The following is a 27572-nucleotide window of genomic DNA, read 5'->3' as shown; positions in this document are numbered from 1 at the left end:
CTATTGAGCCCGGTCTCTGGACCATCAGGGACAATAGCCACACTGAGGACCAGGAACAGCGACCAGCATGCTTGCCCAGGAAGTTGCCAGGCCGCTGCCTGCCCCATCCCCACACCTCCCCTAGCACTGGCTAGGGCTTTCTCCTCCAGCTACTTCTCTCAGGCTGATAGTCATGTCCAAATGGTCACTTGTCCTTCACCTGCTCCCCAGAGCCCCCTGTCCTGTGCCAGACCCACGCTGGGCCCAGGGAATCAGAGGGGACCCCTACAGGGTCTCTGTCCCTGAGGAGAGGGCAGGGAAGGAGGTGACAGACACACAAGCTGAGAGAGGTGTATCCTAAGTGCTTCCTACAGAGATCCACAAGGTACAGGGGGTCCCTGGAGGGCAGGGGAGATGTCTGCTGGAGCGCTGGTAGGGAAGGCTCCCTGGAGGTAGAGTCACACTTCTAAAGAGCTTCCACAGCCAGGGTTGTGCTTTGACGGCCCAGCACCCAAGTGGCCCAAGCCTGGCAAAAACTAGCCTCTGTTACAGGCCCAGAGGTGTGCAGAAGCAGTGGCCAGGACTTGGACTCTGTCCACTTCTCAAGCCTGTGTGCCGTCTACTCGTGGAACTATTTGGATTGGAAGGATCTTTAGGGATCACCTAGGTCTGGAATGCCAACACAAGTCATGTGTGCCTGCTGCCCCCGGCCATGGCAGGGCAGGCACCACGAAAATCACACCATTCTTGCCTATTGAGCTTGGATGTAGCTGCAGAATCCTTCACACCACAGTGCTTTGGTGGCAAGTAATAAGTGGATACACAGGGAGAAGTATTTGCCTTTCCTGATTTTACTTTATCCCCCCATCATGGACAGATGGGGAAACTGAGATCCAGGCAGGGAAGGGGCTTATCCCAGGTCACAGAGCTTGTTGGTGGCGGTGTGTAGGGACTGAGTCAGGGGCAGGAGGGAGGTCAGAAACACCCACCTTTTGCAGTTTAGGCTATGTTCTGTCAGAGACCAGGAATGGTTGACTGCCCTGAACAGACCTTCTGTGTGGCTTCCCACTCTGAAGAGGGGATCCCCATTCTTCTCTGCCATGGCACCCCATTCCTTCATAGCTCTCATCACAGCTTTAATGATCTGAATGGGATACTTACTTTTCTTTTCCTCCACACCTGGCTGTTAAGTTCATGGGGGCCGGGGTTGCATCTGTCTTGTTAACCACCCTCCTCCAGTGCCTCGTGGGTGCCTAATTCATAGTTGTCCAGGGCACATGTGGAGAGGAAGTAAATGCATGTGGCGATTGGTGCTCCAAAGCCTTCCCTTCTCCCTGGCTGGTTGTTTGGCCTGCAGAGGACAAGCGGGATCCCTGGGGGCAGCTGGGGTCCAGGCATCAAGCTGGTCAGATACATGCCAGTATATAGTAAGCAGCTGGCCTAGTCCCTGGGTAGTCCCTGAGCTCCCTGCAGGGAAACTGAGGCCCAGAGTGCCACAATCATAAGCCAGGAGTCATGCAGCAGAGCAGGGAGCTAAGCTGGGGTCAACTGGCTTCTGTCCAGGCTTCTGGGCACCCAATCTTGCCACCAGCCTCCACATCTGTAGCTCAGGGGCTGACTTTTCCCGACAGCTGGGCCCACTGGGAGCTGTGTGTGTTGGTGCCAAGGCAAACATCGGTGGTGGAGGTGGGGGCAGGAGGTGCCTGCAGGCTCTGTGTTCCTTTGCCTTCCTGAACAGACAGGGCTGGAGCCCCTGAGCAGCCCGGCCTCCTGCTCCATCATCATTGTTCCCGGTGATGGTTTCCAGATGCCGAGGAGTCACAGGTTTGGGGCTGGGCCAGGAGAGCCAGGCCAGCCCTCCCCAGTACCCTGCCGCCACTGACACCACCGCCAGTCTTGCTTTTAAAGAGATGGGCCTTTCTCCCCCAATCCAGGCTGTTTCCCCTCTCAAGCCCAGCAGCCTCACTGTCCTGCAACCAGCCCAGTTCCTGGGGTGAGGAGCCCCGTGCTCCACTCCCAGCTCTGACCCTAACTTCCTGTATGGCTTGAGCAAGTCACTTGCCTCCTCTGTGCCTCAGTTTCCTGGGCTGTAGAATGGGCATATGGGGGCAGCGTGGAGGTGACAGTATCTGACTGGACTTCAGCAGACTGTGACCAGGATCATTGAGGCGGTGGCTCCCCAGGTGGGTCCCCAGACCAGCAGCAGCTGCATCGCCCAGGCATTTGTGAGAGACTCTGGTTCTCAGGCCCTCCCCAAACCTATTGATTCTGAGACTCTGGGGCCAGGGCAGCAGCATGCAGTGTACCAATGCCCCGATGGTCCTGTGCATGCTCTTGTGAGCGAGAACAGCACGTGCTCTAGAAGTAGGGGCTCAGGAATCTGGAATCAGAAAGACGAGCACAGCCGTGTGGCTTCAGAATGAGCCTTCACTTCCTGCTGGGGAATGTGGACTGGCGCTCCCAGCCCTGTGTGTGGTACAGTTACTGTGTGAAAGTCAGCCTGGCTCCCATACCACTGAGTGCTCCTCTGGGACAGGTGCTCCCTGGGGGCAGGTCTGCACCTGGCTGGCGCTCCACCCCATCAGCACTTTAAAGGCGCTGTCTCAGACCCTAGCAAAGAGGCCATGTGTGCACACAGGTTGCAGGGCGTGTGTCCAGCTTGCTTTCAGTAGGTGTGGAGGGGGCCCTAGGGTGGCCCTGTGTGAGTGACAAGATGAGCCCTGGGGCAAGGGGGCAGAGAGCAGAAGGGTCCCTGCAGGCAGGGCAGTCAAGGAGGCTTCCAGGAGGAAGTGCAGCTTCCACTAGATTTGGTTGGGAGGCAGGGTGTGCCAGGTAGTGAGACTAGGGTGTGTAAAGGTGGGTATGAAAACAAGTGTCACCAGCCAGCCCCTTCTCCTGCTCCTCCCTTTTCAGGGCACCAGCAGGATTATTGTCTTGTGGGGCTGTTCACAGACAAGGCAAGGAGGTCAGAGCTCAAGGCCATGTAGGAGGCATGCGGCGTTGCAGCAGTCAGTCAGGCCTGGATTCAGATCCCAGCTCTGCTGTTTCCTGCCTGTGTGACCTCAGGCAAATCTCTTAACTTCTCTGTGACTTGGATTCCTCATCTGTAGGGGTTACAGGGAGGATGAAATGGCTGTTGGAGGTAACCCCACACATAGCAGGAGCTGTGAGGGTTTTAGAGCCAGGGAACCTGGGGCCCAGGCAGGGCAAGTGACCATTTGGGGACACTCCATCATCCTGCTTCCTGCAGAGTTTCCTGCACAGAACACCCTCGCCTTTGGGGACAGTGGAGAAAGGTCAGTTTGGGAATGTCTTTCCAGCCCCTTGGTGAAGAAGCAGGGTCAGCAGGGGTGGGAAATGTGAGGTTTCCTTCCTCCCTGTGACCCCCTGTAAAAGTCACATAAGAGCAGCTCTTCCTCTGCAGAGCTCCCCTCCACCCAACTGAAGAACAGGTGCCACAGGTGTCCTTTGTACCTGTCCATGGCCTTCTGGACCTCCGATATCTCACTCAGCAATGAGGGAATTGGGCAACAGCGAGAAAGGCTTCTGTTCGAAGGCTTCTGTTTATTTGCTCTGTGACCTTGGACAGCTGACTTAACCTCTCTGAGCCTCTATTTCCTCACCTGGAAATGGGATCACAATGAAGCTACGTACAGGTTGTGTGCGTGGCCAGCCCCAGCACGCAGGGGAGACTCAGCACTCTCCACCCCAGTCTGTGGTTGTCACAGTCTCCTAAGTGCTGTGAGCTCCAGCGCTCACCCAGAGGTGGAAAGTTTGCTTCTCTTTCTACCCAGATGAGGAGATCGAACCCCAGAGAGAGGAGGTGATTTATGTGAGGGTTTTGCAAGGCTGGAAGTCAGGCCCACAGCCTCTTGCCAGGCAGCAGTGGGGGCCTCAGCCCCCAGGCCTCTGCCAGAGTGGCCCCAAACTGCTGACTTCAGCATTTCACTGGCCAGGGCAGATCAGATTTCTTTTCTGGCACTTGGCCACCCTGCACACCCTTCCCCCATCACTATTTTGAGCTGAGCTCCCCTGTTCCCTCCTCCCAGGGCTGTGGCCCTCACACCCAAAGCCTCACTCCAGGCTGAGGCCTTTCCACCTCTTGACCCCCCACCTTCCCTCCAGCCAGGGAAGGCTGGGCTGGTCATGGCCATGTCTAGCCAGGCCTTGCCAGGGACACCTTCAGACACAGAGCCAGGGGCCAGCTGCCCTGTGCAAATGGCACTGCTAGCTCAAGACGGCCATCCAGGGTGCTCAGCGCAGCCCAAGGGGGCGTCCTGGGACTGGAAAGAGCCCACGCCATGATCAGCCCTGGCATTGCCACCTCCTACCTGTGCGACCTCCACCCTGCCCTAACTTCTGCTGTCCACCTCACACCTCACCCTTTGCAGGCACTGCCACTCCTGGTGTCCGTTCCAGCTGCCAGTGGATTCTGAGCTCCAGCCTGAGCCTAGTGCTCCCATAGAAGTGAGAGGTGTGGAGGGCGCACCTGACCACAGCACACAGAGAGGCTTGTGGGAAACAAGATGGCAGTTTGGGGAATTTCTTTTAAACTTCGGATGAAATCTCTGAGTTTGACAAGCTGGAGGCTGGGTCAGGGCAGGACATGACCTAGGGCAGATCATGTCTCTAGCCTTTCCTGGAGCTAAGCATGGGGTGCAGACCACAGAGTCCCCTGGAAGTTCAGGGAGAGGGCCTTCTCCAGGGCAAGGTGGCGGGTGGGTTCTTGGCTCCACACCAGCCAGCCTGGGACTTGGCAATGGGGTGAGCTCCCAAGCAGGGTATTAGCCCTCTCTGGGCCAGGGAGACCAGGGTGCCCCTGGAGCTTGCTCTTGAAGGGTACATGGCTGTTCACTGGTGAAGTGTTGTGTACAGGGAGCAGCAAGAAAAAGGCACAGATGGGCAGCATGTCACTTGCAGGGAGTGACTTTTCTTTATTTGAGTATAAGTGCTGTGGGTGGAAGGTCAACTGGGGCCAGAATGGGAAGGGGCCCGAGTGCCTTGCATGTTTCGTCTCAGCTCTGCGATGAGGTCCAAACCTGAAGTGGGCCTTCATTTAAGTATTTGGGGAGACTCTGCCTGGCCCAACTCAGGCGGTGACTGCAGAAGGAGAGAGAGGTGCATTTGGAAGAAAGGTCTTGCTGAGCAAATGGGACCCAAAGAGGGATGTGCAAGATCTGGAAACAACAAATGGTTTTCAAACTCAATAGTCCCCTCCAGCAATCAGCAAACAGCAGGGTGGCTGCAGATCTTCCATCCACCCACTAAGGCAGCCAGCAATCCCTGTCTCTGCAGTGGCGGAGGAAACCTCTGTCTTTTGCAATCCCTGTGATTCGGAAGCTTTCCACCCCTCTGGACTGGCCCCTCTTCCCCTCCCGCCCCTCCGCTCTGATCCGTGTGGTTTGCTAAGGGAGGAAAGCCAGAGCAGGAAACAGATAACTTAGGGAGTGGCTGTTCATGTGATTAAAATGTCTTTGCTTTCCAAAAAGTTTTGCCTGAGATTACTTCAAATTGCCTGGCTGGGGTGGGATTTGGAGAAGGGGCTTCTTGCTGCCTTCTGGGCAGCGGCGCCTCCGGGCCAGGCACAGGGCCTGGAGGCATGGGGTGCTGGGGGGCTCGGCACCTCTCTGGGTCCTGGAGGGGCTCCTTGGCCTCTGTGGGCCCCGTCTCCCTGAATGTCTCTGTCTCCCGGCCCTTTCGGTTTGTTTCCACATCATGTCTCGCCTCTCCTGGGCACCCTGTCCCCCCTTCTCCTCTTATCTGCTCTGACGGGCGCTCTCTCACTCCCTGCCCCTCATTCCCAACATTGTGTTGGGAGACAGGGAGAGACTCCCTGTCTCTCCAGGATCTCTCCCTCATCTCTCTGTCCCCGGCTTGTCTTCTCCTCTCTATCTCCCTTCCCTCCTCTCCACACCCCCACTCCATGCCCCCCTCCCCAGGGTTTTCCTGAGGCCTTTTCCTGTCCCTGTGAAAGCTCCCATTGTTCCCTGCACTTTGACAAACCCTAGTGTTGTGGAATCAGGATGGCATTTTTGCGGTGGCTTTGGGCTGGGAACGGGGGTGGGAGGGGTGACAAGAGGCCAGGCCTTCTGGGCCCATGCTGGGCTGCAGCAGGAACCCAGAAGGGGGAGGGGGCCCTGGGCAAGGAGGCAAGGACGGCTGTGCGCAGACAAGGAGGCCCTTGAGGCTCCAGAGGAAGCCCCGGGTGGCCTCTTGCCGCGTCCTTCCTCCCTCCCGGCATCCTGCAGGCCGCGGCCCAGCCCACCTGTCCCTCTGACCGCCTGCTTCCTCCGGGGCCTCCGTGGAGCCTGCAGCTGCCCGGACCAGGCTGCAGGGACGCAGCCCTTCCACCTGCCTCCCCCGGCTGTGCGTGTGGACATGTGAGTGTGGAGGTCTTTGGTTGGTCTCTAAAGCAGTACCACAGAGCACGGAGGGGAAGGAAAAGCCAGGGGCTCGGCACTTGGCAGACTTGCTGCCCCTGTCTCGAGCCTCAGTTTCCTCATCCGTCATTAGGGTTAAGTCGGCGGATTTCATGAGGCCATGGCAGTGATCAGAGATAATTTCCTGTGCCATGCATAGGTCCCATGCCTGTCACTTGGGAGGTCTGTGTGGCCTCTGCCTGAGGGTGTGAGTCCAAGCGTGTTTTCACAGGTGTGAGTCCGACTTGGGCTTGAGCCTAGGAGTGTGTGGCCAGGGGAGTTGGTGACTGGTGTGGGCCACGGTTGGGGAAAGGGTCACGGGGCTGACCTCTTCGGAAGGCCTTGGACTGAGAACTCCATGAAGACAGGGCATTCTTCATCTGTCTTGTTTCCATATTTCTGGAATTTTCCACAGAGCCTGGTGCAGAGTGGGTGCTCACTGTAAATTAGGTGAACAAATGAATATTGAGGTGGTGGCCAGGGTCAGAGGTAAGAGGTGGGGCTGTGTTCCTAGGAGCAGGCTTTTTCTTTAATTTTCTCTCAACCATTTCACTGAGAGGCCGAGCATTCAGTGGAAAGTGTCGTTTTGGAGTCAGCAGATTGGGTTTAAGTTTCAGCTCCACGGCTGTGTGGCCTTGAGCAGGTTGCTTGGCCTCTCTGTGCCTCAGTTTGCTCTCCTGTTAAATGAAAGAGCTCTGGAGGAGAGCCAGGTCAGAAAGTGTGTGGCACATTGTAGGTGCTCATTGAATGCTGGCGTCTCCAGCTCCACCAGAGCAGCCCCCTCACATGGAAGATAGAAAAACTGTGGCTTTAGCCAGGTGCGATGGCTCACACCTATAATCCCAGCACTTTGGGAGGCCGAGGCGGGCGGATCACGAGGTCAGGAGATCGAGACCATCCTGGCTAACAAGTGAAACCCCGTCTCTACTAAAAATAAAAAAAATTAGCCGGGCATGGTGGCGGGCGCCTGTAGTCCCAGCTACTCGGGAGGCTGAGGCAGGAGAATGGTGTGGACCCGGGAGGTGGAGCTTGTAGTGAGCGGAGATCACGCCACTGCACTTCAGCCTGGGTGACAGAGCAAGACTCTGTCTCAAGAAAAAAAGAAAAAAAAAAGAAAAACCGAGGCTCTAAGACAGGCGTGGGAGAGCCAGGGCCCAACCTGGACCTCTGACCTCTATCCCCTGTTTACTCCGCACTGCCCCAGGCTCAAGGAGAGACACTAGGGAGAATGACCAGGGACCATCTGCCTCCTCTGGTGAAGGCCTCCAGAAAGGGCCAGCAAGGCCACACAGAGGATCCTGGGCTAGGGTAGTGAGTCCATGGTCAGCCCTGCGCCCCCTCTGTGGACTAGTTGCCCCACCCCGTGGCCTCTGTTCCTGCATCAGTGGAAAGTCTTTCTCGAACTCCTGAGACAGGGGCTCTTCCTCTCTGGGAAGGTAGACTGGAGCCCAGGGCCACCTCAGCGGCCGGGCTGCAGGAAAGCACACAGACTGGGCAGACCGGGTGGGACAGGGGCCTTCAGGCAGCCCATCTGTTCTTTATTTCCTCCCCCTGCTCCTCTTGGCTCCAGCCAGAGCCTCTCAGCTGGATGCACGGTGGGGCCGGCCTTGTGCTCCATGGGAGGGCGGCTGCCAGGCACATGCTGAGTTATGGGCCTCCTGGGAGGCCAGTGACCCTGCCCAGCGGTCAGTCCAACCTCTCATTCTGGAGATGGGAAAACTGAGGCCCAGAGATGGGGAGGGATGCCCCCAGCATGCCAGGACCCATGAGAACAGCGGCCCCTTCCCGTTTCTCACCATCTGGCTTGGTGGGTCTCTTCTTTCTGCAATCCTGGCATGTAGCGTAGCAGTTTAGAACGTGATCCCAGGTTAGGTGGCTTGGGCTCGGATCTGGACTGCCCCATTTCCTGGTAGCGTAGCTTGGGCAAGCCATGTAACCTCTTCATGCGTCAGCGTTCCCATCTGAAACCTGGGACTAACCGTACTTAGCTCATGGGTGGTTGTCAGGACACAAAGAGTGCCTGGCCCTGACCAAAAAAACCCAATGTTGGAGCAACAGTGATTTCTCCATCCCAGGGCTTGGCAGGGCACAGGCCTGCGCCCCTGTGCAGATGGGGGTGGCAAGGCCAGGTCTGGGGGTGAGGCGTATACCTCAGGCTGGGAGGTATCGAGGCCTATAGCTGGAACCCATATCCAGAGAGCAGAGGCTATGCATCCTGGGGCACAGTGCAGCCTGGAGTCATGGCGTGCAGGGCACAGCCTCAGGCTCTCAGTGCCCACCCTGCTCCCCTCCCGGTCCCTGTGATTCTCTGCCTCAACAACCAAAGGCCACAATGTCACCTCTGTGCAAAAGGGACTCATTGTCTAAAAGGGATGGGAAGATCAAGCTTCATCCTAAAGGATCACTCACTCGTGGTGGGACTTCAAGCACTTGGGGAGGAGTGACCAGTCAGGCTCTGGTGTCACGTGACAGTGTGTGGACATGTCTGGCTTCCCTTAAAATGGAAGGAGCAGAAGGGACCCAGAGGTGGAGAGTGCATTCCACGATTGGGGGGCTAGCTCTATGGACATGAACATGATCCAACAGAACCAGCAGTCTGAGGCCAGCCAGTGCCCAGACCCCAGGGTCCACACCTGCAGGGGCAGGAGTGTGGCCAGAGCCACCATCTGTGTGGGGTTTCTGTCACCTTGGGAAAGCACAGTGCGCCCCCTAGGGGGCAGGAGGGGCCTGCGGGCCAGGGAGTGGGCTGGCTACCATCTTCTTCCAAGCCATACCCACTCATTAAAGGCAATTCATTCATTAAGACAGAGCATAAGCTGCAGAAGTAAGATCATCTACAGTCCTGTCTCTCAGCCCTTGTGGCTGCTTTCCTGCCAGTCCTGTTCTTGTGCAGCGGTTATCTTCGGTTGCTAATCCTGCTCTCTTTATAAGTATTTTCCCAAACCCTTAACAAAAATCACCATAACTATTTTAATGTCTTTATTTCATTCATCCAAAGGGTATAACGTAATTTAGGGAACCCGGGCATTGTTTTTGAATGTTTCGCTCATTCCAGATTTACATCGTCCTAACTCATGCTGTAATGGACATTTTTGAACACCCCTTTGGTCCACATGTCTGATAATTTCCTTGGGATAGTCGCCCAGAGATGGATTTGCTTAGGATAAGGAATGCACATTTTTTTTAAAGTTTGAAGGCTTACAGAAGTATGAAGTTGTCCTGTAGAAATACAGTAGGAAAATATACCTGTTCAGCCCCCACCCCAGCAGCATCTCAGAGTGCCTCTCTCCACACCTGCCTGGTTGGCCTTTACCAGCTGCAGGGGTTGGGAGGACTGCAGAGTTGGAAGTGCCTCCAGAGTCACCAGATCCACCTGCCTGACCAGGGCAAAGACCCCCTCAGCAGCTTCCCTGATACTTGTTCACTCAGCCTCTGCTTGCATACCCACAGTAAAAGGCAGCTCACCACCTCCCAGCCAACCTCAAGAGATTTCACGCAGGGATGGGAAGAAAACATTGAACCGTTCTGAAGAAGTGCCCAGAGAGTGTGAGCCTCCTCCACATCTCTTCCGCTGCCGCTGGCTTGCCTGGGGGGCCCCTCCCACTTCCCCGCCCTGCAGCCTGCCTTCTCTGCTCCTTGGCTTGGCTCCTCCTTCCCACCCCCACGCTGGCCACAGCTTCCCACTTCCCAGGCTGGCCTCCTGTGACGATCCCAGCCCCAGTCTGGAAGTCAGAGGATCCTTCCCTCCCCCGAGCTCAGTCAGATTTAGTGAGTGTGTCCTTGAGTGAGTCCCCTTGCCTCTCTGGTCCCCAAAGGGCCTGTCTGTGCTACAAGGAGTGGTTTCTGAGCTCCAGTGAGCTCTGCCCAGGCTCCTGGCAGATGTGATCCCCCCGACGGGTACGTGGCAGGGGCCTGGGTCAGGAGAACCTGGTCAGGCCTGGCATCCTTCCCAGCTGGGCGGGTGGTGGCCCCTGCAGTGCTGTCAGCAGTTACCGTCTGTTTCATGCTGAAGTTTATGAGAAGAGGCCGTGCCTTTCTGGGAGGAGGCAGGGGGGGTGTGTGGTGAGTAGAGAAGCCTTTGTTCTGTTAGAAATTCCTTCTCCCCTTGGCCCTGCCCTCATTTGTAAGCATAAACAATGTCGGGACTGAACCCTTCCAGGAAGTGGCTCCTTGCTGCTGAGAGCTGCCCACAGTCCTGTCTTCTCCTCCATCCACTGCCTTTACCCCTGCCCTGTAGGCCACCTCTACCGAGGTCACCGCCAAGGCCTGACACTGGACTAGGCTGAGGGGAGGCCCTAGGAATTTTCTTATAAAATTCCTGCTAGGGGGTCTCTCCCCACCAACACAAGCCTCCATCATGGTGGGGACAATTTTGGGGGTGGCAGACAGAAGAGGTGAGTCAAGTGTGGCCTTGTGGAAGAGCCTGCTGGGCCTAGCCTGCTGCCCTTCATGCACTGGAAGCACTTTGGCAAGTCCCACCCCTTCCCTGTGCCTCAGTTTCACCATCTGTTAATAGGTTGATAATGTCCCCTGCCCCACAGGATTCTAGGAGAGTTGGCTGGGGGCCTGACGGGCTGTGGAGTCCTAAGCATAAAGCCCAGCACACAGGCGGTGCCACACAAATGCCAGTTCTCTTTCTTCTTTCCTCAACCTCTGCCAGCAGTGTCCCCAGAGCTTCTGCAGCGTGGTCCTTCCATGAGAATTCTAGAAAGCGAAGATGCCTAATGCTGTTTCCTCTTTTGCTTGCCAGTCCATTCCTACCCAGGGATAGAGAGCTACCCAGATGTCCCTCCCAGGTTTCCCTCCCATCTCTGGAACCATCCTCCTGGGACTAATGCCTGTGGACCTCAGCCCTAGCCTCTGCAATACCTCAGACACCTCCGCTCCCTCTCCTAGTGCAGGCAAGGAAGAAGAGAATCACCCTGAAATAGCTAATGGTGACCGAGCACTTGCAGTGTGCCAACCACTGAGCTGAGACCTTTACACGCATGAATGTGTCAAATCCCAACAGCCCCAGGAGGCAGGTCCTTTATCATCATCCTGGTTTCCAGATGAGGAAACCAAGGCACAGAGAGTTTGAATAACTTGGCGAGGAACCCCCTGGATAGTCACAGGCAGAGCCAGATGTCACTGCAGGCATCTGGCCCTGGAGACCACAATTCGAGCCACATCCCATGCAATGGTGTGTTGGAGCCGGGCCCTCCCAGTGCCTGGCCTGACAGCAGCTGTGGGAATGGTGCGCTGAGGACGTCTGGTCCTGCAGGAGGCTGGGGCCCCATCCCTTGCCTGCCAAGCAGCCCACACGCCCTGACGGACGGCTCCAGACGGCTGCTTTTCTAATTACATGGTGCGTCCGTGCTTCCTGGCTCACCCCTCGCTCTTCTCTTTCATCTTCCTGTTCCCTTCGGTTCTCACTCAGTGTCTCCTTTATCTGTGTGGGTTTCCTTCCCGTTCATTTCTGAAGCAGGGCTCTGGGAACAAATTCCCAGAGTCCACCTCCAGTCTGGCCCCAGTCCCCACGTTTCACTCTGCCCAGTGTCCCGAAATGACTTGACCCCTCTTTCTGGTATCTTGACCCCTGTCCTTTGCCCCAACTGTGTGAGGCCAGGCACCAGGTCCTGTGAGCTCTCTGAGCTCAGAGGCCTGCAGAACCAGATCCAGAGTGGGCCTGGCTGGTGAGAGTCCCCAAGTTCCCACTTTCAATCAAGGAGTCTCAGACCTCAGCATCAGGGAGGCACCCATGCCTGCCCCCTCATCCCCTCTGAAGACGTAGATGCTTCTGGGGAGACATGTGGGAGTTCATCCAGTGCTTTATTTCAGATAATGGAAGATGAGGGGTTGTGATAGAGGGGGTGGCTTAGAAGTCACAGGTTCCAGACCCCAGGTGAAGGAGAAGGTAGCACCAGAAACAGTCAGAGGGACACGCACTAACTTGAGATCAACAGAGCTCAGTGTGCCTTCAGAGGCACATGTTGACCCCTCTATTACAAAGTGACTGGCCCCCAGGCCCTAGCTGCCCACTGAGCACTCCCCTGGGTGTGGCTGACCCCTCTCTCAGATCTGACCAGTGCTGAGGGCAGCCCTACCCTGGAGCTCAGGCTGAACCTTCTCCCAAGAATGTTACAGCTGCCAGGAAGGCCACTGAGGATCCAAAGACATTAGGCAGTGGGCCCAGGAGATCAGGGTGGTGTTGGTGTCACTTTCTAACTTTAGATGTGCGCACTCAGCACATGTGTCCCCTCTTAGTGTTTTGCCTGAAATTCTAGCAGGCTATCACCAAGTGGTAGTAATGGCGCCTGGGACAAAGAGGCATGATTACTAAAGGAAGAAGCTATGTACCAATTTTATATACCACTTTTTGTTCTACATTAATAAATAATAATGGCACTAATATTCCTGTTTTGTCTTCTGTGTGCCAGGCACTGTTCTAAATGTTTTGCGTTTAATCCTCAGCTCATTTAATCCTCAGAACAGTCTTATATGGTAGTTACTATCCTTATCCTTGTGAAGTAACTTGCCCAAGAGCTAGGATCTGGATCCAGAATGTGTGCCCTTAACCATTACGCACCACTTCCTAAATGGGCAGTTCCCCAAGGAAAGTTACTATGGCAACAACAGCTCATAGCCCAGCACTTCTTTAACATAATGGCATATGAATTCCCTGGGGCTCTTGTTAAAATGCAGTTCTGATTCTGCAGATCCAAGGTGGGGCTCGAGACTCTACGTTTCTAACAAGCTGGTGGTGCTGTCGCTGTTGGTCCGGGGACCACACTTTGAATAGCCACTGTGGAGAGCCTGCATTTAAGCCTCTCCAACTCAAAGCCTGCGAGGGCCTAGTAGAGAACGTAAGTTCAGCTCTAGCTGGTGGGAGCAGAAGTGATGTGGAGGAAGCACGTGCATGCAAGCTGATGGGGCAGCCACTCCTTAACCTCAGCCAGCAAGGATTCTAGACCAGTGTGGTCGTATTTCTGTGTGAAATCTCCCATTTGCAAATATTAGGGTAACTCATTCAACTTTTAAAAACACTTGCAGCTTGCACGTGAATGTTCATAATAGCACTATTCATAATAGTCAAATATTAGAAACAGCCCCAGTGTCTATCATCTGATAAATGGGCTAATAAAACATGGCATATCCATACAGTGGAATATTATTTGGCAACAAAAAGGATTGAAGTACTGACATATGCTATAGCATGAATAAACCTTGAAAACATGACACTAAGTGAAGCCAGACAGAAAAGGACAAATGTTGTATGTTTCTACTTATATTAAATACCTAGAATGGCGAAATCCAGACAGACAGAAAGTACATTAGTGGCTGCCTAGGGCTGTGTGGGGTAAGGAAGTGGAAGTAGGATGGGGAAGGACTATTACTGGATATAGGGCTACTTTTGGGTGGGCAATAAAAAAATTCTAGAATTAGATTGTGGTGATGACTGTATACTCTGTGAATATACTTAAAACCAATTGATTTGTCCACTTTAAATGGGTAAACTGTAAGATACATGAATTATATCAGCAAAGCTGTTAAAATAACACTGTGTGGGAGACAGCTAGTTTCTTTCATATATAAAATGCAGTTACAAATCAACAAGAAAAATATTAGGCTACTCCTGCGTGAAAAAAGAATCACAAAAAGTATGAACAAATAGTTCACAAAGGAAACACAAGTAATTCTTAAATGCATGGCAAATTCACTCTTGCTCATAATAAAAGACATACAAGTCAAAGCTCCTCTGAGAAGACTTTCTACCTTTTAGATTGGTGATAATGAAAACTCTGTTGATGCTGATATGGAATGTTAAGTTGGGATACCTGCAGTATGTGGGGAGGGGCAGTGGCAATTTGCTCTTTAAAAATTAGTGGTGCTCATACCCATTGACCCAACAATTTCACTTCTATATTCACAAATACACTTACACATGTGCAAAATGATACATATATGAAGTTATTCATTATAGCATTGTTTGTAATAATGGAAGAAGAGAAATAAGCTAGGTGTTCTAAAATAGTAACTGATCAATGCACTATGGAGCTTGCATGGACTCATACTGTGTGCAGCTGTTAAACAGAATGCAGTATCTCTATTTGTAGTGATGTAGGGAAAACGCTAAGATATATTATTCAGTAAAAAAACGGTAGCCAGGCACAGCTGTATGCACCTACGTAGCCCCAGCTACTCAGGTGACTGCGGCAGGAGGATCCCTTGAGCCCAGGAGTTTGAGTCCAGCCTGCCAATATATCGAGACCCTGTCTCGAAAAAATAAAATAAGATAAATTTTTAGAATGGAAGATGCAGAACCAGGAAGATGCAGAGCCAGATGGATAATCTGTTTCCATTTTCATGAGGGAAAAGAATGTATGTACAAATGTGCATGTCATATGCATCTGTAAATGCAGGGCCCACCTTTGGAGTGGTGTGAGGGAATTTAGATTGCCTCCTAGTAGGAGAGCTGACTGGGTGCAGGGAGGAGGAAGACTCATTGGCACTGCCACCAGTTTCCGTGCTTGTATTGCCTCTTCAATGACCCTTTAAAGCACACTGCTGGGTAGGCCAAAGAGTGCCTGTGTGCAGGCCCATGAGACCAGCTGCCCTTGATGACGTGTGAGTTAAGGAAGTAATTTCCAGCCACCATTGAGTACTTTACTCCTTAAATCCAGAAGAGACGTGTGCCATCTGCTCTGTTTTTCACCATCTCCTCTGTTTTCTGCTCCCGATGTGCCTCCCAGCTGTGGGATTCCCGTCTGTGCTGTGGGGACGACTCTGGTATTGTCTAGACTGGGAACAGAAGGTGCTGCACGCATGGACGCAGGACATGAAAACTGAGGCGGAGGCCAGGGGAACCCTGTGGGGCATCATCTTGGCCTTTGGATGCCAATCCCCTGTGTTTGCTTCCTGCCCTGTAGGCACGCCCCAAAGGCGAGGGCCTGACTCCATACCAGGGCAAAAAGCGCTGCTTCGGCGAGTACAAGTGTCCCAAGTGCAAGAGAAAATGGATGAGCGGGAACTCCTGGGCCAACATGGGGCAGGAGTGCATCAAGTGCCACATCAACGTGTACCCGCACAAGCAGGTGAGCCGGGCGGGCTGGGGCCTTCTCGGAAGGACCGTGGGAGGGCGACTTTTCCCTTACCAGGCCTCAGTTTACTCCCTCCTATGAGGGAGATCCCTCTAAGTTGACCCTTTCTTTCCTTGTCTCATCTGAAATGGGAGGGGAGGGAAGGGAAGGAGGATGATGGGGCAACTGCACCAAGATCTTGAGACCAGAGAACCCTGGGGAATTGTAAAACTAGTCAACAGGGCGTGCTGTTGTGAGACAGAGATGTGCGGACAGCAGGAAGCAGCAGAAAACTCGAATTTCCTTCCTTGATCCATCTAGTCAGCCAGTGTCAACAGGGTGGCTGTGTGCACCAGGCCTGGGCATGTGGGAGGGGTAGGGCCAGCTCCTCCTAGGAAGGTCTTACCTCAGGCAGCCGCACAGGGAAAGCCACTCAGAGAGGCTGATGCTGACTCGGGGACCTGGAGGACGGGGGGAACGAGGGACCCAAGAGCAGCAGGGCTTCCAGATTCATTTTAAGTCAGTTACTCTGGTTGTGTGCAGAGATTGAGTGTGGAAACCAGTGGGAAAGCCAATAGCATAGCCTCATACAAGCTGGGAGGGAGGTGGCTCTGGAGGTGGCTCTGGAGCTGGATGTGACACCAAGCATCACCAGATTGGTGGTGGAATGTGGGGGAAGAATAGGAGCCCAGGAGAACAGTCCCACCCCAGGCAGGCTGGAGCACCTGAATGGATAGAGGAGGTCGTTCCTGGACTGGGCAGCCTGGGCAGGACACAGGTGTTGGAAATGAAAGCAGGGGTCCTCTGATACAGGTTACATTTGAGATGTTCGCAAAAATCCAATTAGAAATGTCAAGAAGGCAGTTAGATCTGTATTTCTGAAGCTCATGTGAGAAGTCAAGATGGCCCATACATAAGTGGGTGTCATCAACCTAAACGTAGTAGGGAATGGATTTGAGTTCCTGCAGAAAGAATGTCGACAGAGTAGAGAAGGGATTCCCTAGATCAAGTGTTGCTGAATGCCAGTGTTTGACGGTCAGATAGTGGAGGAAGACCCAGTAAGGAGAAGGAGAACCAGGGAGCGTGGAGTCCTAGAAGCCGGGGGTGGGGTCGGGAGAGTGCTGTTGGAGGCTTGGCTGGTAGTTGGTGCTCAAATGTCAGGTACAGAGACCACAGAGGAGTGCCTTGGAAATTTGGCAATAAGGCGATGGTCCTCAAATTTTACAAAGCAAAACAAAAGCATTACTTTTACCTGGGGAACTTGAACTACAACCAAGGTTTGAGAAGCACAGAAGCCCGGCCAGTCAGGCATGAGGGTGAGAGTGGAGGTGCTGATTTGTAGCTGGCCTGAAGGTCAAGGCAGTGTCCATGGAGCAGTGTCAGGGGAGGCTGGTGTGGATCTGGCTGCAGACGGAATGCCTCATTGTCCACTCTCTTGAGGAGAGTTTGATTGTCGAGAGAATCACAGCAGTGGCCGCAACCGGGAAGGAGCCCTTGGGCTGGGTGTTGTGGAGATAGTAGAGCCTAGAGCCCAGTGTAGTCTGGTGAGAATGATCTAGAAGACAGCAAAAGGCTGATGATGCAGGGGCAAAATGGGGGATGCTTCACCCATCGGCACAGGAGGGAGGGAGAAGGGGGGTAATTAGGAAGGTTCATGGGTTGGATGGTGCAAAGAAGAACCTCACATCCAAGGCTTCTGTTTTGTCAGTAAATGGGAGACAAGCGGGCTGGGGCGGGCTTGAGAAAGGATGAGCAAGGAAGAAGCCTGCTAGAGAAAGCTGGCTGGACCATCCAGCTGCATCCCAGGCCCGGGGAGGTGCACGATCCTAATGCAGTGGCAGGCGTCAGCCTAGTTCCGTGACTTGTTCCAGTACAGCTCGCCTGGCAGGTGCAGGCCAGGCCTGGTGTACGGAGGGTCCACAGGGCAGAGGTTGGCTGGGCGACCACTCCAGAGGGCAGATGGTTGGGGGGTGGGCCTATTTGTAAAAGTATGATGAGCGTGCTTCATTGTGGGGCATCAGCAGGGAAGGGAAGCTAGAGGGGACTGGTGGAGAGGGAGGCCGGGTGGGCCTGTGGACTGGGTGGAGTCTGGGAGCCAGTGGAATGGAAGGAGAGAACGAGGGGGCAGAGATGGGTGGTTTCTGAAGAAGCCCAAGTCTAGGGTGTGGCTGAGGGGTGGTGGGAGGGAAAGGTCACTGTCGATGAGGTAGTGGGGGATGGAGGAGCCAGGGGTGGGGTGGGCCTTCCATGTGTGCTGAGTCACCACAAAGGACAAGCAGACAGAGGAGACAGGAGGGGAGAGGGCTCCGGGAGCTACTGGGGGAAGGCTCCCCTGAGGGAGAGATGTGAGACAGAGCTCTGATGGGGTAGAAGGTCAGTAGACCGGGGGCCTGGAGGATAGCTTGGAGCCTGGAAGGGCAGATAAGTGGCCTGGGAGGGAGCAGGGGAGGAGGGAAGGCAGATAATGGTGGCTGGCTGGGGGCAGGAGTCAGGAACAGCCCAGTTTCTGCAGGGCCTCAGATGTATGGGGGCTGCTGGGGTCTGTGCTGACAGTCCTGGGGGCTGGATCCTTACGACCTCCTCTGTGACTTAAGCAGAGAGACAGGGCCCAGCCTGTGCACCCAAGCCCCACAGGAATCCAGTCTCTGCAGTGGCTCCAGCCCTCAGCTCCTGCCCCGATATTGCCCCAGCATCTGGCTGGGCAGGGCTCCTCACCATGCCTCTTCCACAATGCCAGGCCCATTCCTGGCTTGTGTCACCATCCCCAAGCTGGCAACGGCCTCACCTGCCTCACCATCTCCATCCTGCCCAGCTCAGTCCCAGCACAGCTCCCTGACCACCTGTCCCCCATCTCCACAGTCAGGATCAGCTCTCCCAGGACCCAATCTAAAGGATCCCTCAAGAGTGTGTGGCTGGGCCCTTCCCCTCTTCCAGTCGTTAGGCCACTGTTGAGCACCTACTGTGTGCACTGGGGACACTGAGGCCCCAAAAGGAGACAGGACTTGAGTAGTCAAGTGACCAGTGACCAGTCAGCTGGTGTCAAGGGGCCCTAGAACTCAGGTCTCCCACCGCCCAGGGCTCTATCTCCTCTCCTGAGCTCCCAAACTGGGAGGGGGTGTGAGGGTGGTGCCTCTCTATCCCCCAGCTGTCGGGAGCCTTTGAAGAGCCCAGCGGCGGTGCTCCCCATGGCGCCCCGCGGTGGAGGGGGCTGGTTTATTTCTCCTGCCCCACAGAGCCCTGACCTGTGTGGCCTCCGTCTCTGGAGAACCCCCCACTTCCCCACTCTCCTGGCCACCACATCTGCTTCCTGTCGGCCTCCAGCTGCAGCTCCCCATACCGGCTCCAGTCCCCTCAAGAAGACCTTGCCTTGCTGCAGGGAGTAGGGGAGGCCCTCCACCACGGTCAGCCCCAGCTGCCGAGTGTTTTCCGTCGGCAGAGGGGAGTGTCTCGACAGCTTCTCCAGGCTCCTCGCCCAGTGGCAGGCCAAACGGGGCTGAGCAGTCGAGCCAGGGCCCGGGCCCACAGAGGGAACCCCCACCATGGGGTCATGGCCAAGGAAGGGGCGCAGCTCAGATGAGCCCAGGAGGGTGCTGGCAAGGATGTTTCGAGATCATTTCACCCGGGACTTCGCTGTTTCCGCTGCCCCCATGCTGCCCCTAACCTTATATAACACATGATACCAATACTGGTCAACATTTTGGGTGCTCTCTATGTGCCAGGCACTGTTCTAATCCCTTTGCATAGACTAATTTACTCTTCACAGCAACCCTATCATGTAGAGTTAGCCTACAGACTTAGCCCCCATTTTATGGAGAAGAAAATTGAGTCCCAGAGAAGTTAAGTGATTTGCTAAAGGTCACACAGCGATCACTAAGTCTTCCGGAGCTTTTTATGGTTATAAAATAAGACAATCATCTCAGCTGGGCACAGTGGCTCATACCTGTAGTCCCAGCACTTTGGGAGGCCAAGGTGGGAGGATTGCTTGAGCCCAGGAGTTCAAGACAAGCCTGGTCAATACAGTGAGACCTCGTCTGTATATAAAAAAAAAATATTTTAAACAATTAGCCAGGTATTGTGGTGCATGCCTGTGGTCCCAGCTACTTGGAAGGCTAAGGTGGGAGGATTAACTGCACTCCAGCCTATGTGACAGTGGCCCTGTCTCTAAAAAAGACAGTCAGCCAGGCGCAGTGGCTCACGCCTGTAATCTCAACACTTTGGGAGGCCAAAGTGGGAGGATCACTTGAGGTCAGGAGTTCAAGACCAGCCTGGCCAACACAGCGAAACCCCGTCTCTACTAAAAATACAAAAATTAGCTGGGTGGTGGTGTGTGCACCTGTAATCCCAGCTACTTGGGAGGCTGAGGCAGGAGAATCACTTGAACCCAGGAGACAGAGGTTGCTCTGAGCTGAGATAGCATCACTGCACTCCAGCCTAGGCAACAGAATGAGACTCTGTCTAAAAAAATAAAATTAAATAAAAAATAAAAATAAGACAGTCATCTTATTTACTTCTCTATCACACAGACACAGACACACACACACACACACACACACATGCACACACAAACTAGGAAAAAGGCAGTGAATGTTATTAACCTCCCACCCAGATCCCAAAAGGGCAAGTTGAGGTTGTAGAAGAGAAAGATCCTTCCCAACAGCCCTTAGCTGATAGGTGGCAGAGCTGGCATGCAAAGCTCTGTCTATCTGACTTTGGTGATACCATGTCATATGGAGACGTTGCAGAAGACAGCAGACACAGAGTTCTGCAGAACAGTCTTCAAAACAAGCTGGCAATGACCCCTTCAGTCTCCATGGAGGTTCTGCCCTCAGTCCTGGGCCTGCCAAACCTCTGTCAGCCCCAGAGATGAAGACTCAGAAGGCAGATAACAGTCAGGGTGGGTGTAGCTGGCAGGTGCCAGTGAATTCCCAGGGTAGAGCGCTGTGCCTGTGAAGACAGGCTCCCCTCCACCAAACACAAGAGGGTGCTGCCCTGGGGACAGAAAGCCAGGGACTCAGACGGGCTGGGAGGGAGTGCTGCAGTCTGGGGTGGGCACTGGTCATAAGCTGGCCCTGAGCCCCAATACAGTGTAGCCAGTGGGGCCAGCTGCAGGCAGTAGGCAATATGTCCCTGCAGTGCAGGGCTTGGAAACAGCATGTGTGGCTGGAAGGCCACACACCTACTACCTCCTCACTGCGGGCCCCAGGGATGTCCCTAATGTCTTGGAGCCTCAGTTGCCTCATCTGTGGAAACTCCCTTCCCCATACATCTGTGACCTGTTTCCTCCCTGTGCCACTCACAGGGAGGTGGTGACATTAGGTGGCCTGACTTAGGTGGCAGTACTTTGCCACATAACGTGTAAGCCATGGGGAGTGGGGGTTGTGTGGGGCCTGCTGAGTCTGGCCTTTCTGGCCTGTCCTGGAAGACTGGGTCCAGGAAGAGGCCCTGGCCAGTCAAGGGGGTGGGGGCTGCAAACCAGCTTTGTTTTGGTGTGCTGGAGGGGACATTTCACGACTATACTGATCGGACCATCCTTTGGGAGCCAAGCAGAGTCTGTGTGGCTGGGATCTCCAGGATGAGGTGACAGGGACCCAGATTCTAACTCAAGGTGGGAAGACTTCTTACAATGCAGGCAGTAAACTGAGCGATGGGCTCTGCCAGCAGGCAGCTCTCCAGCCCTGAGGGCACCCAAGCCCCAAATGGAGGAGCTGTTGGAGGTCTCCCTGGGACGTCCAGGAGAGCAGGGAATGTGCCCTTCCTAGGTCCTTTCACCTTGGGATCTTGGCTTAATTTTGATAGCCCTCCACCAGCTGGTGTCCCCCTCCCACTGATAAGACAAACCACGACAGCTTCTGCATGCCGGGCTCTTTGTATTCATTATCTCCATTGAGTTGTCTGGTAAGAACAAGCCCATGAGAAAGCTGTTATCAGAATCCCTGTTCACAGATGGGAGCATGGAGACCAGAGGGGGCAGGTGGCCTGCCCAAGGTCACACAGCTCTTAGGTAGCAGAGCCGGCATTCGAGCCCAGGTCTGACAAGAAATCAAACTCCTCTTTCCCTGGCCAGGACGAAAGCTAGACAGGGAAGCCAGTCACCTGAAAGCCTCTTGTGATGTGGTTGACGTGCCTGTCTTTCCCTCCAGGCCTTGGCTTTGTGACTTTAAGCCTGGGAGCACAGGGATGGGTTTTATGACCCCTGGGCCAGGGGCAGAAGGGTGGTCCCTGGATCAGAACCCTCCCACCACAGTCTCCCCACCTGCCTTCTAGAACCTTCTGACTCTTCCATTCCCAGACTGCTCTGAGTGTCCTCTTGGGGCCAAGACTGTGGATTGGGTGGAGAAGCCAGTATACTACTTTTGAGCCATTCACAGCCTGGCCGGGGGACAGAGCACACCCTCTGGTGCCCTCCCCTGTCATCCCGGGGCATGGTCTGCAGTCCAGGTTTTCCTGCCCCCTCTCCTGGGCATGTGACCCCCAGCTGGCCCTGACCAGCTTCCTGTGAGCCCCGCATGTCCATGCAGAGGACCCTTCTGCAGGCAGGGGCTCCAGCTGGAGAGAAGGCAGCATTCCCGTGAGCTGGCCAAGAAAGCATCCACTCGGGAGCTGTTCCTCATGGCCTCCATAAATTCTCCAGGGAAACAAGTCTTCGCCAGCTTTGGAGAGTCAGGAGGGGAGGAAAAGAGCGAGCAGGGAATCTCCCTCTCTAATAGAAATGTGCTCGTCTGTGCCTTCCGCTGTCCAGTTCACACACTCCCAGGCATCTCTCTGGATCCTCCCAGTCCCCTGCAAACCAGGCACTGTGAATGGCCCACTTCACAGATATGGAAATGGAGGCTCCCTGCAATCACCCAGTGAGTGGGTGGCAGGATAGGCCCGGCAAGTCACCTCCCTTCTCTGGGCCTCAGGTTCCTTGATAGAAAACTGAGGTTTCATTCATGCAGCCTCAACAAATAGGGCACTGGGCTGGCCCTGAGATGTGCGGGTCAATCAACACTTATGGAGCTCGCTCACCGCAAGCCCGAAGCACTGCGACTGTGTCCGGGTTAGGCTTCCCTTGAGTTCTGAGGCCACACAAGCAGAGGTGCGAGTGGAGAGTGGCCAGGGAAGAGGCGCCAGATGCTGGGGTCGGGAGATGTAGGTCCAGGCCTCCATTGCTGTGGGTCTGGGTTTCCTCATCTGACAGGCTGCACCCGTGTCCTGCCTCTAACCTGGACTCACGTGAGCTTCAGGTGCTGGCTCCTCAGGCAGCACTCAGGGCAGAGGAGAGCAGTGCACATGGCCAGGGTGCCGGGTACAAGGCCCCTCCACAGCCCTGGCCCAGCCCAGGGCCCCACCTGTGTGTCCCAGGACTCAGACGCCTGCATGTGGGCTCAGCAGGAGGGCCCCAGCACCATGGCTGAAACAACCTGTGACCACAGGCGCCCTCTCCCCACCCCTCATCGGGTGTGTGTCTCTCCCTCTCTGTGTCTGTCAGTCTCTGTCTCTGTAGAGGTGTGCCTCCCTGTCTGTCTGGTCCCCTCCCTGTGTACCTGTCTCACCTGTCTGTCTCTGTGTGTCTCTCCCTGTCTGTCTCTGTGTTTCTGTCTTTCTCTCCCCTCACTCCCCTGGGCCCCTTCCTCCTTCTCTCTGCAGAGACCCCTGGAGAAGCCCGATGGCCTGGACGTGTCCGACCAGAGCAAGGAGCACCCGCAGCACCTCTGCGAGAAGTGCAAGGTCCTGGGTTACTATTGCCGTCGCGTGCAGTGACCGGCTGCCCGCCCGCACCCAGAGCCGCCCCCCACCAGCCCGAGGAGACGCTGCTTCCCTGTGCTACTCCGAGGGGCTGCTTGTCGCCCTGTGCGTGGGGTGCCCTCGCAGGCCTGCGGGGCTGGGCCGGGGGCTCTTAGCGTCCTTGCCTTGTGTGTGTTGACAGTGTTACTGACATTGCTGCCCCCCACAGGCCAGGGAAAGCAGGGAGTCTGGGGCTCTTTGCAGGTGGGCCTGGGGTCTCAGTGGAGGGGACAAAGGCAAGCAAAAGCCCATGTCCAGGAGCCCTGGGTGTCCCCAAAGGCTCTCCTCGGAAAGCCTCTTTGGGGTGAGCAGCCTTGTATTGGCCACAGGTGCACTAAATTTACTGTGAATCCCAAACCTCCCCCAGACCAGCCAGGCCGCCTGCCCCCACCCAGAACCTTCCGGTTTGCCATGTATGGAAAGCCACTCTCAGAAATCCCTGTTTCTTTCCTGAGTCAGCAATTGTGGCAAGGGGACGTGTGTTCTAGCAGCTGCTGCAGAGTGGAACTCTCTGTCCCTTACCCACCTTAAGCCCCAAATCCTGACCCCCTCTGACATCACTGGCATTGCACCTGGATGTGCCCCCTCCCCATCCTATGGACCCAGATAGGAGGGGTTAGGCGCAGGGGAGGCACGGAACGCTGGACAGATGTGTCCTGGGGAACGTGGGGCAGCCCCTCACACGACCCCCACCAGACTGCCTTAGGTTTTGTCAGCCCCACTCCCTTTCCTTCCCCTCCACCTCCCACCCACGCTGGGGGTTCACATCAAGATAATTGGGCCCAGTGTGGAAGCCCAGCGTGTCTGTTCTAGCAGAAAAGACACAAGCCTGGCGTTCGGGAGAACTCGGCTCAAGTCTTTGCCCTGCTGCCGATGCATTGTGTCACCTTGGGCAAGGACTTCGCATCTCCGGGCCTCAGTTTCCCCTTTAGTTAAATGACAGCATAACACTAGAGAGCAGAGGGCCATTTCAGCTCTGTTGTTCTGGGATTCAGGCTGGCCGGTGCTGCGTCCGGGAGCTTTACTTGGGGAGTTTCACCCTGAATGGTGGGAGAAACCTCCCAGGTGCCAGGTACCCCGCACCGTGACCATTCACTTGGTGTCTTAGGAAGTCAAGCTGAGGGATGCTGAGTCCTCCCCTGCTGGCTCCTGCAGCCCCAGCCCTGCTTTTCATCCCTGCAAACATGGAGGAGCCCCCTCCTTCTCACCTCGGTCTCCTAGCCCCTCACATGGAGAACCCTGAGACAAGCCACAGAACCCCTCTTTTCTAAAATGGGGACAATAATTTCCTACCTCCCAAGGGAGCAGAGAGGCCTCGTGGCACGTCCCTGGCCAGGGAGCCCACTGTCCTGGCTGGCGGCGGGATCATGAGCTCCTCTCTCTCCCAGATGAGAAGCCCCGTTTCCATGGTCATGACCCTTCCTTTCTCCCGGCTGTCAGAACTGGGTCTCTTGATTTTGCCCCTACATTATGCCTCTGTGGGAAAAAAAAAAAATCAGACCACGAAATGGGCCTGAAATTCAGTGTTTACCATGGCTCAAGGATGCCCATCTGGTGTCCAGTTGCCTTTTGTATTCAAACGAAAATGCTTTGTACAACTGAGGAGTTACAGTGAAGTGTTAACCAGGGGTCCAGGGAGCGAGTTGAAAAGATGGAGTGAGTGTATTTGCAGCCAGGGAGCTGTAGGGTGGATTTGAGGGGCCATACCCTCTGAGCACTTAAAAAAGGTGTATTTGCTCCAGGCCAGGCAGCAGGCTTTGGACACCCTTGCCACCACTGGGGACTGCCACTGAGGACTCCCCGAGCACGTTGTTCCCCGTCTTCTCCAAGGTGTTGAGGTGAGCTGGGGTTGGCCCCGGCCCAGGCTTCTGTCCCCAAGGAGAAGCTGCCACTGACAGTCATCCTACCGCACTGCTAAAGAGAATGTTCACAGTGGTGGGTGGCATGCCTGTGCCAACCCTTCCAGGGACCCGGCCATCGGGGACCTTGGCCCAAGGATGCCTGGAGCCTGCTAGCTGTGCTGCAAAGGTGGTGGGGGGGGGCACACCCTAAAACTAACCCGGGCCCCAGACCACTGGAGGCCAGGGCTTCCCTGCACGGGCTAAGGGGAGTTGGGATATCACCCCAAAGTGACCTTGCCAGTGAGCTGTTCAGCAGGTAGCCACTGCCCTGCCATCTGTGCAGAGCCAGCCATCTTGGGGGCTGGGGTTCCCGCTTGGAGGCCCACCCTCCATACTCCCCTTGACTCGGCTCTGGCTGAACTGGGGAACTCTCTGTGGTCAGCAAAGCCCCTGCCATGCAGGGCAGGTGCCATGAGAATTAAGTGCTCAGAGGGCCAGGAGCCCAGGGGACAGGAAAGTGTGTGGTTTTAGTACGTTCAAAAGGGACAATCGCTTGCAGTTGGTAGATCTAGCGATCTGGTTGGGAGATAATGGTGTTTACCCCATATGAAGTATTCAATAGTTCTACTTGTGAATTTGTATTTATTTTGAGTTATACTTGACACAGAATTCCTTTTTTAAAAAAAAATATGTGTGTATTTTGGAAAAAAGATTCATAGATGTTAAAATTTCTGCATGGTTACCAGTTTTTCTCACAACACTGAATTTGGTAGCTTTTCCCGAAAAAAATCTTCACAGTAATTTTTTGTCTGTATATATTTGAGGGCCTTTTTTTAAAAAAAAAGAAAAAGAAAAAGAAAAAGAAAAGAAAAATGTAATTGTTTGATTTTTGAGATTAAAACAAACAACAAAAAGAGAGGCATTTTCAAAACTTCAGAACTTTCAGGAGGGCAAGAGAATCTCAAACAAAGATTTCTGGAAGTATTTTGCCAACCTTCTGGTTGAGCTGCAAGAAAATATTTATGGTGAGAACTTTTCTGTTTCCCACTATTGGGTTTTTGGTTGGTTTTTGTTTGTTTTTTACTATGCTTTGGTCTGTAAAAATATGCAACTGAACTACATTCAGAAGGAAATATTGTCTACATAGAATATTATATGAAGTTGGTACATAATTCTGATGAGGAAAAAAAATCTTTGCAATTCTTTAAGCCATATTGTTGTTTTTCTGTGTTGTTTTCCCTGGATGAAAATATCAGTATTAAGTAGCCAGCATATTATTCAAGTGTTTAGACTTATTAATATGTTCTTGTCCTGTATTTATACATATGTGTATTTTGGAAAGTATTGCCTTTTTTAAGGGAAGCTATAATTCGATACATAGTGAAAAAGGGAATGGTGACCCCTTTGTGCCTCTTCCACTGAGGATAACAAACAGCATTGTAATCCATTCTCTTGCACCTTCTTCTTATTATCTTGTTATTATGGTTTTATTAATTTTGTAGAGGGGCAGGGAGTGGGCGAGGGGAGGAAGCAGCTTATTTGACTGACCAGCCCCTCTGTGGTCCACCAGCATCTTGGCTTGGTGGGAGGGCTCTCGATCAGCAGGGCCCCAGGAGGGAAGAAGAAGTGGGGCAAAGCCTGGCCTCGCCGCTTGGGAGCTTTGCCATCTGAGCCACGCCTCCTCCAGGCCATGCTCCTTGAACTTGGAAATGTCAACCAGAGCCCTTACACCAGCCCTCCAGCATCTAATAGACTTGAATCTACTCTAAACGAATATTTAATCCAACCTCGCTACATTGTAGCTCAGTCCAATGACTAACCCTGAAATGGGGGTGTTCCAGCCTTCACCGAGATGGCCAAGCGGTCCCCTGGGGGCTGTGGCAACAGGCTTATCCTTCTCTGTTGCCAACCTTGCCGTCCGACCTCCTCCACCCCCATGCGGTGACCCCGTCTGTGTCTGTGTCTGTCCATACGTGTGAGTCCAGCTAAAAAGACAAAACAGAACCCGTGGGCCCAGCTCGGAAGGTGCGTGGAGAAGGCTCCGACGTCTCCGAAGTGCAGCCCTTGGGATGGCATTCCGTTGTGTGCCTTATTCCTGGAGAATCTGTATACGACTCGCCTATAGAAATATAGCCTCTTCATGCTGTATTAAAAGGACTTTTAAAAGCAAAAGAAGCTCATAGGTTTCCTTGTTCACGCAAGCGTGTGGGGAGGCTGGACTCTTTCAGAGGCAGGAGATGGGGCAGGCATCAGAGAGACTTGGGACTGGCCTCAGCTCCCCTGGGTCTGGGTCATCTTGTCATTGCCCTGCCTCCATGCCATTGATTTGCCTCCTCCCAGCCTCTCTGCCCCCAACTGGACACTCTCCAGGGCGACGGCCCTTCCCAAGTTGGCCCCAGACTGGGTGAGATTGTCAGCAGATGAGGTCACACGTTTACTCAGCGGGGGGACTCCCGGGTGACCATATATAGGAGTGAATCTGCCTCGGAGACGGCAGCCCTGGGCCG

At 54.3% G+C, this 27572-nt stretch overlaps 1 protein-coding gene across 1 annotated transcript in view; it reads left to right on the top strand.

The window, feature by feature from the left end:
• Positions 1-27237, top strand: part of ZCCHC24 (zinc finger CCHC-type containing 24) — a 62791-nt gene extending 35554 nt beyond the window's left edge. Inside the window, exons 3-4 of the mRNA XM_030799149.1 lie at positions 15308-15472; positions 23087-27237. Of these exons, the coding sequence (XP_030655009.1) occupies positions 15308-15472; positions 23087-23200 (279 nt within the window). The 3' untranslated portion in view covers positions 23201-27237. The remainder of the gene's footprint in view (positions 1-15307; positions 15473-23086) is intronic.
• Positions 27238-27572: the final 335 nt, after the last annotated feature.

The sequence above is a fragment of the Nomascus leucogenys genome, chromosome 18 (assembly GCF_006542625.1).
Source record: "Nomascus leucogenys isolate Asia chromosome 18, Asia_NLE_v1, whole genome shotgun sequence".
Taxonomy (NCBI): domain Eukaryota; kingdom Metazoa; phylum Chordata; class Mammalia; order Primates; family Hylobatidae; genus Nomascus; species Nomascus leucogenys.
Note: the sequence above shows the minus strand (reverse complement) of the source record. Positions and strands in the feature narration are given on the sequence as shown.